At 41.9% G+C, this 14,743-nt stretch overlaps 1 protein-coding gene across 1 annotated transcript in view; it reads left to right on the forward strand.

The window, feature by feature from the left end:
- FSTL4 (follistatin like 4) overlaps positions 1–14,743 on the forward strand; it is a gene marked incomplete at its 5' end in the record, with an annotated part of 234,488 nt that overhangs the window by 194,814 nt on the left and 24,931 nt on the right. Inside the window, 2 exons of the mRNA XM_082006204.1 lie at positions 637–803; positions 13,771–13,891. Coding sequence (XP_081862330.1) covers positions 637–803; positions 13,771–13,891 — 288 coding nt within the window. The remainder of the gene's footprint in view (positions 1–636; positions 804–13,770; positions 13,892–14,743) is intronic.

A 14,743-nucleotide genomic window follows, 5' to 3' on the forward strand; every position in this document is an offset into this window, starting at 1 on the left:
ATGTAAGTCAAAATTGAATTTTTTCATTTAAATAAAATCTGAGAAATCTTCTCACTCCTTTGCTATAAGAACATCTGTATCTCAGATGCCATATGTGGCTGCATTTGGTAAAAGAGTTTTCATGCTTGGTGACTTCCCAATACTTGGGCAATTTAAAACCGGGTTTATTTATATTTCAGTGACAACATTCTTACCTTAATTCTGCTTCTTCAAGGAAAGAATCTGACTCATTCTTGCACCTTTTCAAAACACCTTGGCAGGAGTCCTGTAGAGAAACAAAACCAGACAGTCTCAAGCAGGAAAACCCTTGTTTGTCCTCCTGTTGCTGACTGCTTTGTAGACTTAACTGTTGCAGCCAGGCTTGCCAGAGGACCCATCTTAGTGCCCAAATGCCACAACTACCACTAGATGCCTCAGGGAAGTGCTGGAGGGTGGTAGGTTGGGGCAGATTCAGTTGCTATGTCTCTTCCTTGGCTTTATTGTTTGGGGTTTTTTTACAACACAGGTATCTGTCTCCTTGCCAAAATCCTTCAAAATTATTCCTGGAGCAGGGAAGAAAGAAGACAGAGCGAACGGAAGGGGAGCAGCTTCCCTTTGTAGAATTCAGTATTATTGCTGGTTTGTTGCCTCTTTCAGAGGTGGTTCGGCTGAGCTTGCCGGAGGACCAGAAGATCAGCGTTACCACCATCACAGTTGGCCTGAGCACCATTCTGACCTGCAGCATCCGCGGGGCGCTGCGGCCCCCCATCATCTGGAAACGCAACGGCGTCATCCTCAACTTCCTTGACTTGGAGGACATTGATGTAAGTCCTGAATTACTCTTGTCATTTTCTTTTTAGGGCACTGACTATGACTTCATTTAACAGATGATAGTTTTAAGGGAACAAGTTTTATCTCATTATTATGGAAAACTGGAAGCTGGCATGATATTTTGTTCTTAAGTGACTATGTCTCAGGAATAAAGGCGAAACAACATACATGCAGCTGAAAGCATACTTGGAGTATGTGATTATGAAATTAAAACTCAGTACTGTAATAACCCAGCACTTAGATAGCACTGGTGCTTCATCCTTTGCTGCTCATTCAGTTTGGTGCAACCCGTGGTCCACGGGCAGCAGCCCTGGCAACCCAGGACTCTAGCAGCTCTACAGACCACGAACTCCTCAGGGATCCCGTTCCCAGTAAAGAAACAGGTTCATTGGGAGCATGAAACAGTACATTTATGGTTGGCAACGAAACCTCTCCTCTATCTAAATCAAATAATACGTTTTTATCTCGGTTCCTCCTGTTTCAATTCCCTTTCAGCCAGTTCTTGGGTCTCATTCCTCAGCTACTATTTCTGATGAGCCGATTAAAATATGGGATTATTCAGCAGGGTGTGGCAATACCCTTGCAGGAAGGAAGATGAATCTCTTTTAATTCGCAGTGCTGCTCTGACGTGTGAGTCATAGTTTGTAGTAAAGACAATACCTGAGTAATGGCATAAACACACTCATTTATTTAATAACATTTAATTACAGAGAGAGTGGAAAGTAGTGTACAAAAAATATGGTCTGTATTTCATTTCTCTTTGCATTAAAGTACATAGTAAATCAGGTTTTATTTTAATTATACTACAGCAAGATTTGATTTATATATTTGTTCAGTTCTTGTTAATTTGATAACCACTCAGTTCAGAGTTGTTACAGTTAATACTGCAGCTCCCTAAATTGTTGTGTATCCAGGATTGCTGAAATGTGAAAAATCTTTGTTTTACTTTTCTGCATTAATGCATGAAAATTACCACACATGGGACAGAAATACGCACTGCAACTCGGTACATTATTTGTTAACTCCACCTTAGCAGGAAAATCGTGTACGCTATGTATAGGTGATTACTGTGTGCACAAACTCAGTAATTACAACCATCGAAACACTCTTTTCTTTTCACCAAAGCAAATATTACCCTTTTAAAATGCATTTCTTGTCACCGTTTGGAGCGTGACATTGAAATGCAAGATGAGGCCAGCAAACATCCCGCCACAGGATTGGCACAGGGCTGTACGGGAACCGTGACGGGGACTCTCAGGATTGCACGGCCAGCCCGAAGCCGGTGCACCTGGCCAGATTTCTTACAGACATCCATCAGTGTCAGAGATAGAATAATGACCTTCGGGTCACTGGCACTAAAAATCCATGGAAACCTGCCAAGCTGCGATGCGCGCAGTCAGGCCTTCCCTGCTGTAGTCGGAGCGCTGTGCAGGTGGTTGACCTGGCAGCTTACTGCCTGCGCTGCCTTGTTCTTCAGAACAGGTCTGTTCCTTGACACAGATTAAGCTTCGTAAAGATTCCACATGCTGCCAACAAGCTTAGTTTAATCTGTAGCGAGCAAATTCCACAGCTTTGTGTGATCAGAGTCTAGAAAGAGCCTTTTTCTTTTGGCAGTTACATTTGCTGGATAGATCTGAGAATTGTTTTGAGGCTGTTTTGTTGCTGGGTTCAAGTTCACTGATCTGAGGCTAGAAGCAAGGTTCAGCTGTTCTGAAAACTTATTTCCATACACTCTGGAAGCTCAAGAGCAGTCTTAAAATTTTTGGCCAAAAATAATGAAAATTTTAGTTATTTATCTTACCTTTATGAAATTTTTGTTATGATCACATTAATTTTAAAAGATTAGAACTCTGTGTGTGAACTGGACACAGAATGGCAGTTCCAGGCATTGGAGTACAAACACATCCTGGGAGGACAGATAGCACGTGGCTCTGAGTCTTCATTTGCAACTCCTACTATTTTAAATAGAGTTTTGAAGAGTAAATTTTCAGGCTGAAATGCCAGTTCGTCCCTGATTTAGCACTGGCCCAAGTGGCTTTCTGGTTTGCTTATAAGTAATTCTCTTTCTCATTGGTTATTACATGTTAAGAGGAAGAGTTATGTCCTTGCACATAAACTGGCTAGTTCTTGCATGATTCAACACTCCCTAGGTCAGTAGCATGCAATACAGCAGGAAAAAAAAAAAATCACTTTTTGATCTGTTTGAACTGGTATATCACTGAGAAACTATCAAAGGAATACTCTCAGATTCTTACAAGGAGGACAAACAGGATTTATGCCTCGATTTTGATGCTTCACATGACAGCTTATGACCTCTATCACCTTGTCATGTAACACCTGCTACTAGCGCACATCAGCTTTTTTTAATCTAATAAACACCTCCATACCTTTTTAATTTTTAAATAAACTGTAAAGTTTTTTTATTTCCTGTATATATCACTGCCATCTGTATTCTGGTCTTGAGGTGGCACAATTTGGGGATTGCCATCTTTTATTTTCCCTCTTCCACTATGGGCAGTCTGTAGGACTCTTGAGCTCAGATTTGTCCCCTTTCTGGCTACCGAGGACGGGCACCTGCGTGTCTGAAGCACTTGTTTGAAATGGGGATGAAGAGATGGTCCTTCCTCTGGTGAATCCAGTCTTTTTATTTAGATTAATCATGAGTTTACAAAGTCCTGTACTCCTGGAACATGAGCCACGTTCATCTGCAGCGTGAACATGCTTGTGTTTGGGGTCGATACTTGCGGGTAGCATGGAAGGAGCAGCAATATGCGCGTTGAGGTTGGTGATGTGAAAACACGTGCAGCCATGCACCCTCAGCAGCGCGGGTAGGGGTGGGTGCCAGAGGGTTCAAAGTTTCAGCCTCTCATGGGTACAGAAACTCACATTAAACAATAATCTATTTAAAGGCATTGACAGCAGGAAAGTAAAGGCAGTGTGCTTCTTAATATACTTGAAGTCAGTTAATTAAATTACTTCAGTTTTCTTTTAGTACGCCTCAAGCAGAAACTCGATTGCATTTCTGCTTTTCACAATAAGGTTAGCAATTTGGCTAATTGGAAGTGCAACAGGAGATTAATTGTACCTTTTTAACTTCAAGAAAATCCTCCCTGCTCCTGGCACAGAGGTAATCACGTACAGGATATTCGCACTCCTGGAAAAATCCTCGTATTATATTTCAATTAAATTCTTTCTCTTCTAAATGTTAATTCAAGTAATCAGATGAAAAGAGAAGCCCAATTCTGGAAAAAAAAGAACCCTTCCACCACGGCATGAGAGCAGCACAGGAGAGGCACAGCTGAAAAGTCTTTCGTGGCTTTATTCTCTCCAGATGCTTGACAAACGTGATATGAGAAGGTTGACTGTGTTCCACATTAATACTAAAGGCGACAAAGACAGTCAACAAAAACCTAGATAATCCTAAATTTGCACAGAACTGAAAGGTTGAAGATTACTATAAAGCTTGGCTGTTTAAGTGCATTACTTAAATAATTTTTATGTGATATCTTGATTGGCAACTAAATATTGATAAGTTTCCATTGCTTTCTTAATCAGAAACTTTCATAAGCAACATATAAATAAACTGTCTTGTCCTGTCTGTGAAGAAGTCTGTTAATGAGTTGTCACTCAGCTATTGCAAAAGAACCATCTTAATGGTACATGTAATTAAACAATTTTTCTTGCAAACATTTAAGATTGCTTTTAGCATAAAGATATTATTTATCTGTAAATTACCCATCTATATTGTTTATCCATTAGAAGTCCCTTTGCAGCTATACTTTACAAAAGTCACATCAACTTTTGTTATGCAGAAAATAACTATAATGTAGCTGAAACTGGTAAGATTGTGATAGCTATAACTTGATTTCTGACACCGAATAGGGAAGTGGTTAACATGTGTCATCTTTCAAAATAATATACTTTTGTCCCCTTAGACAAGCAGTATGTTTTCCCAAATATGTGCTTATGAAAGCATTCCTCAATCTGAAAATATAATAAACTCCTCGTGGCATCAAATGTATTTATATAGTATTTATAGGATATTGTTTCACCTGATTTGACATTATCTCCAGAGGAACATACATACATTTATAAACAAAATTTATAAACAAAAGTTTATCCTCCAGAAGTACGGTGAAAGCATACGCACACAACAGAGAAGAGAATATTACCATAAGGAAACAAATGTTATGGAATACAGGTAGATAAGAATTTGGTGAAGTACCAAGTGTAACGCAGGTAGCTATAAAATAAATTCATTACTATATTTTATTATTCATTTCATATTAATCCGTACACTTTAACTGAAATCTGCATTAGATCATTAGTTCAAAAATAAGCTTTTCATTACAGATCATTGAAATACAGGTTTCTTCATTTCTGCTGATGCAGAAGGGATTAAAGGCAGGGGAATGAGAGTGCTTTGCAGCTTTCACTTGTCTTTTTGTTTGATGAAAAATCAATAACTGCCCTTAAAAAGCATGCTCCCATGAGTTAACCAAATGCAGCATATCATCATTTGTTTACTGTTGTCACTTGTGTGTATCAATCAGCTCATCTGGCACAAAGTACATGGAGAAACGTCCTGTATGAAGTCCACGTGCCAAATTCTCAAAGAAGTCTTGAGTGGTCCTGTCCCAAAGACCCCCTGCACCAACTTCGTGCATATTCAGTTTTGTATTATCGTGTTGGGATGTCACACAGGCTGGAAGGCAGATGGGATGAAGCTGTGATGAAACAAGTCCAGGCTCGGGGCGAGAAGCTGTTCATCACAAGGACCAAGTCCCCAGTTTGGGAACCAGCTGAGCAGCAGCTGATGGGAGCACAGCAGCGTGTCCTGCTGAGGCTCAGCCAGTTCCCGTGCATCTCCTCTGCCATTGCCTCGTGTCAGGGGAAGGAATCTTGGTTGGAGAGACCCTCTGCCCTCATCTTCAGCTGTTCTTGCCTTTGTTAAGGCTGTGCGAAGAAAGTCTGGGTTTTGCTGCTGGGGTTCCTGTCATCACCCAGGACCCTGGAGGCACCTGAGATCATAGAATCACAGAATAGCTTGGGTTGAAAGGGACCTTTCAAGGCCATCTAGTCCAACGCCCTGCCGTGAGCAAGGACGTCGTCAACTAGAGCAGGGTGCTCAGAGCCCCGTCCAGCCTGACCTGGGATGTGTCCAGGGATGAGGCATCTCCAACCTCTCTGGGCAGCCTGGGCCAGGGGTTCACCACCCTCAGTGTGAAAAATGTCTTCTTTCTATCTAGACAAAATCTGCCCTCTTATAATTTAAAACCAGCACCCCTTGTCCTGTCGCTGCAGGCCCACCAAACCTCTGCCAGGCCTACGGTCCGGAGAGCGTGTGGAGGTGGCAGAAGTGAATCTGGGGGGGCACCGACCACCTCCTGCATCCTTGATTGCTCACATTCCACATCTACCTGTGCACCCAGGAAGGTTCACCTCCCCGTGTATCTCTATATAGGCTCTAACAAGATGCGTGCCTACCTGCCCTGATACGCGTTTCATACATGTTCATTTAAATGTCTTTTTTCCCATGTATAATATTCGAAACCCAAAGCAAATGGCCAGCCTTTCAAATGCAAGTCACTGGGATCAGATTTCTCATTAAAACAGGCTGTATGAAGGCGATACATTCCTGTTGCTGTTTTTATTGTAATTTCACTGTTAAATAATAATAAGATCATGTGCGAATAACCCCACTTAACACCCTGCTAATAGAAATCGGGACATTAAAATGATCAAACCCTGTGTCATCCTAGATGCTGCAGTAATGCAGTGATGGGTGTAAATTACGGGAAGTTGCATATTTAAAGCCAAGTTTTTTCTCTTTCAAATCAAAGTTTAAGAAATTGCACAGTGCTTATAGTATCTTAGGTCTTTGCAGGCTCTAAAATAGAGGTTAAGTGGAAAATTAATAATTACAGTATTTTCAGAAAAAAAAATATATATAATCTCTCACTTTGCTATAATGAAGATCACAGAACTTGTATCCACTTGTGCCTTCAGTGGAATAGCTCATTTTTGGGTCGCAGACCAAAGTTTATAGGCGATTGTTGCAAATGCAGAAATACCTTCATGGAGACAATAGAGCTGTTCACCTGCTCCTAAGTACCTGGTGGAGTTTAAGGCTACACCTTCCTAAACATCCCATTTTTGTAGAGGAAGACGTTACTCTTAGCAGCCTGGGGTGTGTTTGTTTTGCTTGCATTTTTTAGAGACGTATAGGGCACATACCTTGTGAAATTTTTGAGAAACCTGAGGTGCTAGATGCAACTCTCCTAGAGATGAATTGCAGACACCTCGTCTGGGTGTTATAATAGAAAAGCAGAATTATGAATACAGTATGAAGCTTCTAAAAATGAGCAAGGAGAAGGGAGTGAGCCTATCTGCTGTGAATAATTAAGGTAGCTAGACTGGCACGCTTAAAAAAATGCATTAGAAAAAAATTGAGAATGAGATGAATTAGGACTCCCTGCTATCAGTTGTGCTCTCCCATACCTGCTCTGACTGCTGGAACTGACAGTCGAATTACAGACCAGAATCCATGAATCCCAGTTATTCACCTCTGTACTGTAGGGAGAAAGTTGGAGTTTATGAGTATAATTTCGTCCCAGGATTGGTACTTAGCTGTTCAGTCATGGTCTTCGCATTTTTCTGAAATGTCCAGTAGATCCAATTAATAGAAACATTTCACTACATCCCTGGTATGCTAATTCCTCCCTTCCAACAGCTCCAGCAGCATGACCTACCATTGATTTTCCTTGTTGTATTGTCTCTGAGTTTCTCAGGATATAAAAGTCATCCCTTTTCATCTATATTTTAATTGCACAGCTATCTCAAAGCTCATTTCCGTATGTTTAAGCCAAAAACTTTTTTGGCTTACCATCAAAGTCTTATGTTGTGCTAAATTCTTTGAGCAGAAAAACAAGAAAAGATAAATTAATGCCCCATCAGGCTGTGTTTGCAATAGTTTTCTGGCATTTGCTTAAGGCTGAATTTTTCTCCGTGTAAATTACTAAAGTGATAGCATGTGTAAAACCAAGAACAAATAATATTAATGAAGCATAAGTTCTCAGCTTGTCTCTGGAAATGAATTATTAAAAGCACCAAAGAAAGTGATTTAAGAGCCCATGACTAATTTAGTTTTTATTATTTTTATATGAATCACTCATGAATCTATTGAAAAAAAATAAGATCAGAGACATTTGATTAGTGAGGAGAAATAATTTTCAAAGTGATAGCCATTGTCGTAGATTTTGCATAATAATAATCTCATTAAATGCTTGGGTACATTTTGTTTTAAAATTCTGTAAACATCAGAGAGAGATTTCTAGGACTCTGAGGATCAGGCAAGCTTTTGTAATGTGAACTAGTTAATACATTTTTGTTGCTGTGCTGGTTACTATGAAATTGTTGCTGGTGTTTCTCTTCGTCTAGCGGAAAACCAGTGACACCAGCTAGCCCCAGTGCCAGGACTGGTTTTGTCACTAGGCGCTGAAACCACATGGGGAAGGCTCCCATCTTCCTTGGGTTTGGCAGAGAGGGCTGAAAGGGAAGGGTTTAAAGTGAAGCAAATTAGTAGTATTATTATTTAGAAAGAAATCCTAGCAACTGGTGGGATTCTCCTAAGAAACCACTCGGGGAACTCCGTTCCCTCTGTCATCAGTTCTGCTCTGAGCACTTTCACATCAGCGTGAGGGGGTATCATCGACCGTCTTTGGGACTCACCCCCAAGGAGCATTCAATATCTCACTGCGCTGTTTAAAAATCACTGTGTAGGTTTAAAATCGCATGGGCCGGGCAGCGGCTGCCGCCCAGGAGCGCGTACCGCGCAGTGCCGTACTGCGGCGTGACGCGTGCCAGCGTTGGCCGATAGCTGGGGAGATGGGGGACTGTCTGGTTTTGTGGCACTGGGACTTGTTTTTCTGTTCCTTCCTCCTATTTATAGCTATAAGGCAAGTATTTTTTCCCTCAGGTAACGGGAAGTGACCCTAAAAAATAATAAGCCTGAAACTACGCTAATTCCCCTTCAAACTTCCTGGAAAACAAGCAATCCTCTTTGCCAAAAAATTTAAAGGGTTTTAAATACGTTTCTGTTCTGGAACAACTCCACATCGTGTTAGAAGCCTTCATGAAAAAGCACCTGAAATGGGGAGAAAAGGCGGGCGGCCGGTGCCCCGCACCCGCTGGCGTCGCCCGCGGCTCGGCAGCCCCGGGTTAATGTGGGCTCCCTCTCCGCCGGCTGCGTTCCCGGGTGTCAGAGCAGGAGATTTGTGGCATTACGATCACATATTGGATTTCGCTTGAGATAGAACGTGAACAAGATTTACAAGCAATATGCAATGTTTTACACGTTTCTAAGCGCAGTGTCTCCGAGCCACGGCAGATTGCATGACCAAGGAATGCATTAGAAGGGAGGAATGGGATAAATAAATATGAAAAATCTTCTGTTTGGAGAGACCGATGCCTTGGGTAATCAGTAGTGATGGAAGGGAAATACAGTACAGAAAAAAGTACGTACCCATTTTCTAGGATCTGCTGTGTTATTTTTTCAAATTGACTGTGTGCAGTAGCAACTTCTTTTTTCTTTTAGATTACTGAGCTGTTATCAATTTAAAATGCAAGGTGATGCATTTTCTCATTCTTGAAAAGTTAAAACATATTCTGAGGTCGCTTAATCAGTCCTTTATTTGAAGGGTAACTGGAAGACATAAAAGAAGCTCATGAAGGGCAGAGAACGTTTTATTCCAAAAAGAGAGAGAAAACATGAGACAAACTGCTGGAGAAGTCAATTTATCACCTGCCACTAGTCGACCTTATCAATTATAAGCACAGCTTGCTGAATTTTTTTTTTTTTTTACCAGAACATGTCACGTTATTTTATAATGAAATTCATAAAATAGAGGTGAGGAACACCTTATCCTTATCTGGCTGCTTTGATGCAAGGCTCATCAGTTTGTGGGGGTTAAAATGGTTTCTGCCTCTTGTTCAATACATTTTCATCACTTCTGTTTCTTCCTCTTCACAAGAAAATTCCCCTTCAGTGGCAAAGGAGGAAAACAGTGTCCACAATTTACTTTTTTGCCTTTCTCTTGGTTCTATATCCTTTTTCATGGGACGATACACAAAAATGCCTTTTCAGTTGACTCTTGGTGTTGCTGGGGGTAGGAGATACTCTGCTTTAAGGGTAGGGCAGTTTTAGGGAGAGAAGAGTTGCGTTACATCATTTTTATAGATGTTTATGGTTCCCTCTGACTGCTTTCAGGCTCGTGGCAACATGGAAACCTGTCTCTGCAAGGAAAAACCATCTGAAAAAAAGTCAAAGCACACAAGAAATGTTTTCTCTGACTTTTTCTAGCATGAATTCTTCCCGTTCCCCCTGCTCACCCCATCCTCTCCCCTGCCAGTTCTCCCAGCAAGCTTACACGTGCGTGTTGGGATGGAGGGATGGAGCGCAGAACCTGGGTCTAAAAATGTTTTGTGCTAAACGGTTTCTGAGAACTTTTGTTTGAAGATCTCCCACTTGCCCGGTACACATTTCTGAGAGGCAAGAAGTCCTTGTTGACCCGCACTCCCTTCTCAGCTTGATAAACTGGCACGCAGCGCTACGGCGTCGCTCCCCGTCGAGGACTGCACCCCAGCAAACCGAAAGAGCAGCTAAACACGCTGTCGGTGTTAACTTACACCCCGCTTAATGCGGTGGCAGTGGCAAGAGATGCATCGGAGCAGCTTGGACGAGCTCCCAGTGGCGGTGGGGAGCGACCGGCCGCGCAGCCAGAGAGCGGGGCTGCCTGGGACGGCTTCGCGCCGCGCCGCAGGGCTCCTGCCGGAGACGGGGGTGAGATGTAGAGTTAGAGGCTGTTAAGTAATCAAAGACTCATCATTTCCTAATGCTCTGGGGCTTGGGTTTTTACAGCGCTTCCAAATATACCTTTATAAAATATACACAGAAAGTGCTTGTGCGTAAGACTGCGTGCATATATATAAAACATAGCTGTGAAATCCTAATGTACTAATTGCATCCACAGGGAAACATAAGGAGAAGCCGTGAGCTGCAATAAACAAAGACATGAAAAGAGTCATTAATTTGTTACAGAATTCAGTGTTCTTTTTGTAGCCACAAAAGGTTCAGTATTGAACCTAAATTTCATAATCACTTTTTCCTTCCTGCATCTAATACTGGCCTTTCTTAATAATGTTGTACTCTTATGTGAATTTACTTTGTGTGTGCAAGTTCTAATGCAGGGCAGATAATTTCCTTCTATGCCTGTCATAAATGATACGGTGTTAACCTACATAATCTTTGATAACCTTCCTTAAGTGCTAGAAGTCAGAAAAGAGTTTTTAAAAGTCATAAACCATGCTTTTACCAATATAAGCTTCTCTTTACAAGAAAAACGCATTTGGAGGGGAAGAGAATAATACCGTGATCTTGCATCAGTTTGTTTTTGCAAGGGTCTTTACTTATATTAATACATTTGTATGCATTGGAAAAAACAGATCTCCCATAAAAAGACAATTACAGAGCACAAATCAAGCATTCATAATATTTTTCTGAGATATCTTAAAGGAAGCAACATACTTAAAACAAAGAAGATTTTATTGTCCTGTTTTTCCACAACTCCTTATAAATCATTCCATAAAAGTAGCCAGCCTGCTTTTATTGACCTAAACTCAATTTGAGTTGCTTTAGGATTAACTTTAAAAACTGTTATTAAGTCCCCTCCACCGCAACCGCTTTCTCTGTCTCATGCAAATACCATTTGAACAGGATTGGTATCTCTTCTGTTTGCAGTTATTCATGCGTCTTTGTTTTCCGTCAGGAAAGATCTAACTGACCAGAAAACAGGCAAATGTTCGAAATGGGAATTTTGGAGTAGATGTTTGTACTGGGTAGCTTAACCAGCTTATCCCCTAGTGTAGATGCCAAATCTGCCTGACACCTAAGGTGGCAGTAATATCTGAGATGCTTTTGAGTATAGATAATGAATTTCAGGAACAGCTATGGGTTTACTCTTATTCTTTATAAACATTCATGTATTTGCTCATCAGGGCAGCACATGCCTTAGGGTAGCAGGTAGCAGAACCAGGGCTGTCATCGTCTGTCCCCTCTCGGGTCAAGGTCTGAGCATTGGGAAGGGTTGTTGTCCTGCCTGTCAACTCTGTATTTCTCAGTGCTCACTCTCATCCTGCCTTGTAACATGTCTAAAAACTAGGCGAGTTCCCAAACTTCCCTCCCCTCCTGCCAGAACTGGCCGGCCGCTGGGAGGAGAGGCATGGAGACATTTCTCCGGTGCCAGACAGAAGTTACTGCAGAGGATTCAAGAGCCAGCAGAAGTAGTGCCAGCAAGAGACGGGCTACTTTGTACTGTTCTTTAAGGGGGCCAGCTGGCCTTGCAAGTCTGCCTCAGAATTGCAACTTCCTTCAAAAAATGTTCAAAGTGCCATGGCTGGAAAGGAAAGCTTCAAACTGTAAAGCAGATGCACCCTGAAGAGGCAGGAAATGTGAGATATAAGGAGCCCCAAATGGTTTTGGTTTAGAAAGCAGCCCATCCGATGATCAAACAACTCTTGCTCATCATTTCCGAGCACCTGGTGGGGGGTTGGCAGTAACAGCGCGGATGAGGATGGTTCCTTGTAGCGTTGGACATGCCTTGGGCGCAGCAGGGAAAGGGAGCGGCGTCAGTACCTCTGTGCGCAGATTGCCTTTCTTCATCGCAAAGAAACTGGAACCCAAGTTCCTGACTCCCAACCAGCAGAGAAAATTTGCATTTCCTATTTTATGTTGTCTACGCTGAGTTTTCACCTCCTCACCGCGCTGCGGTGCTGCGCTTCCATTTCACTCCTCGAGGCCATGCTGCACAAGGGTGGCATCAGGCACGACTTTGTGGGGTGGCTTTCCCTGTACACGCCTTGGCTGCAGGCTGCCTTTCTACCTACACACTGGAAGTTTGAAAAAAAAGTCCTTGGGTTTTCACGAGCAAAACCACTCTTCAGCACTCACCCTGCAACCGGATATGTGCCACCCAGATTCTAAGTTGAATTTTACCATACTTTTTCAGTGAAATTCTGCAAAGAGCTTTGTTTAGCATGCTTCACACATGGAGCTAGTTAAAGAAAAGTCATTCTTTAAACTCATAAACTGTTTTATACAGGTATCCTTCTGGGTTTGCATAGAAGTACAAACATTTGGGAGCTGCAGAAGTCTGAACGTTAATGGAGTAACAGGAGAAGCTGCTTTGTGTACCCGTCAGTGCTGTGGTTCTGTTCACTATAATTTGAAATAAATTCTTAATCAGGGCACATGTGCAACATATTCAAGTGCCAAAACCTCTCTACTAACTCATATTCTCCCCATCTGTAATCAAAAATTGAAGTAATGCAAGAGCAGATCTAGGAAGATGAAGTGGATAAAGAAAGGTACTTGTCAAGCAGTTACAGATCAAAACAAGTTTCTCTGAGAAAATACTTTTTGTCTTCTTCCTTGTCTCCTGCCTGGGATATTGTCTGAGATACGCAACAAACCGTTTCAGTTCTTTCTCGTCAAGTCTCAAGGTTATGGTGCATTTTCTGAGAACCGGCATCGATAAAGGAAACCTTAACCCACCCAGAAGTTAGCATTTTATGCATCTGAGGTTAACAGGTAAATACTAAATGCCCCCATAAATTAAACAGCTGGAGATTGCCATCTTTTTTATGTGCAAAGAGCACCTTGTTAGCAACCAGCACAAAAGTTCATATTCTCAGATGAGTTACTTTGCCTTACTCTCAAATTGCCACCCATTTTCTCCCTGCATCTTGATTCCTGAACTTTAAAACTTACTGTTCAAAATTCAAGCTGTGTTCCCAAGCTGCAAAGCTTATCAAAACCACTGAACAGGTAGTCTCCCTTCATGTGGTGTTTAAAATATTTTTACTAAATAATGAGGCACCTTTCTTGTCTTTTGTTCCATACAGGATTTTGGAGAAGACGATTCCCTCTACATCACCAAGGTAACAACTATTCACATGGGCAATTACACCTGTCATGCCTACGGCTATGAAGAGCTGTATCAGACCCACGTCCTTCAGGTGAATGGTTAGTAAATGGCATATATGACAATCCATGAAAACGTTCCTGCAAGCAGAGTTGCGTGTTAATCTCATTTGCGTAGACGTGAAAAGCCACGCACCGAATTGCCTCTGTACGAGAGCGAATGCAGCTCAGGGTTTGCTCACTCGTGCTATCACACAGGCAGTCAAAAAGAAAGGTACCAAGGGGGGACTTGTATAATCACCTGGGCTTCAGCAGGTATCCTAACTGTAAAACAAGCTGTCGATAACATTTCCATAGAGCTAAGAGCAGTGTTTCAAAGCACCTCTTAGACTTTTGTCAACAGAAGCGTTGATTCAATAATTTCTTCTTCCAGAAAGTCATTTCTGTTGCATAAAATAGCCCAGGATATTTAAATAAATACAGCACGTTGTTCCTAAAACTAGCTATCTAACTCCCAGCTGTGTGTCAGATTAATACCTGGTTGTAGTCAGGTTGGTTCACTGAGGGCTATTTACACTGGCTAAAGATATGGCCCGCTGGGTTGCGAAATGAGGGCAAACCATTTTACAGGTGAGAGAATCACACGGGCCATATTCAGCATCCTCATTCACCTCCATCCCCTGGACCACATTTGCACCTGGTGGAACTTCTATTCAAGCGTTTTCTATTTTTCTCCTGACCTCAAACTCAGTCAGTCGGGTTTAGTTTAAAATTACATTAGTTTAAACCGGCATTTCATTGAGGGACCTGCCCATGCAGCAAAATCGTTGTAAAGCCATATTTACATGTGCTGGTATGACCAGCAGTATCTCCAGAATAGGAGACAGGGTAACCCGTTGCTCCCTATAGGTAGATTTTGACATACTCTGCTATGAAGTATTTAGTATTACAGGG

This window comes from Phaethon aethereus, assembly GCF_964289735.1.
Source record: "Phaethon aethereus genome assembly, chromosome: 14".
Classification (NCBI taxonomy): domain Eukaryota; kingdom Metazoa; phylum Chordata; class Aves; order Phaethontiformes; family Phaethontidae; genus Phaethon; species Phaethon aethereus.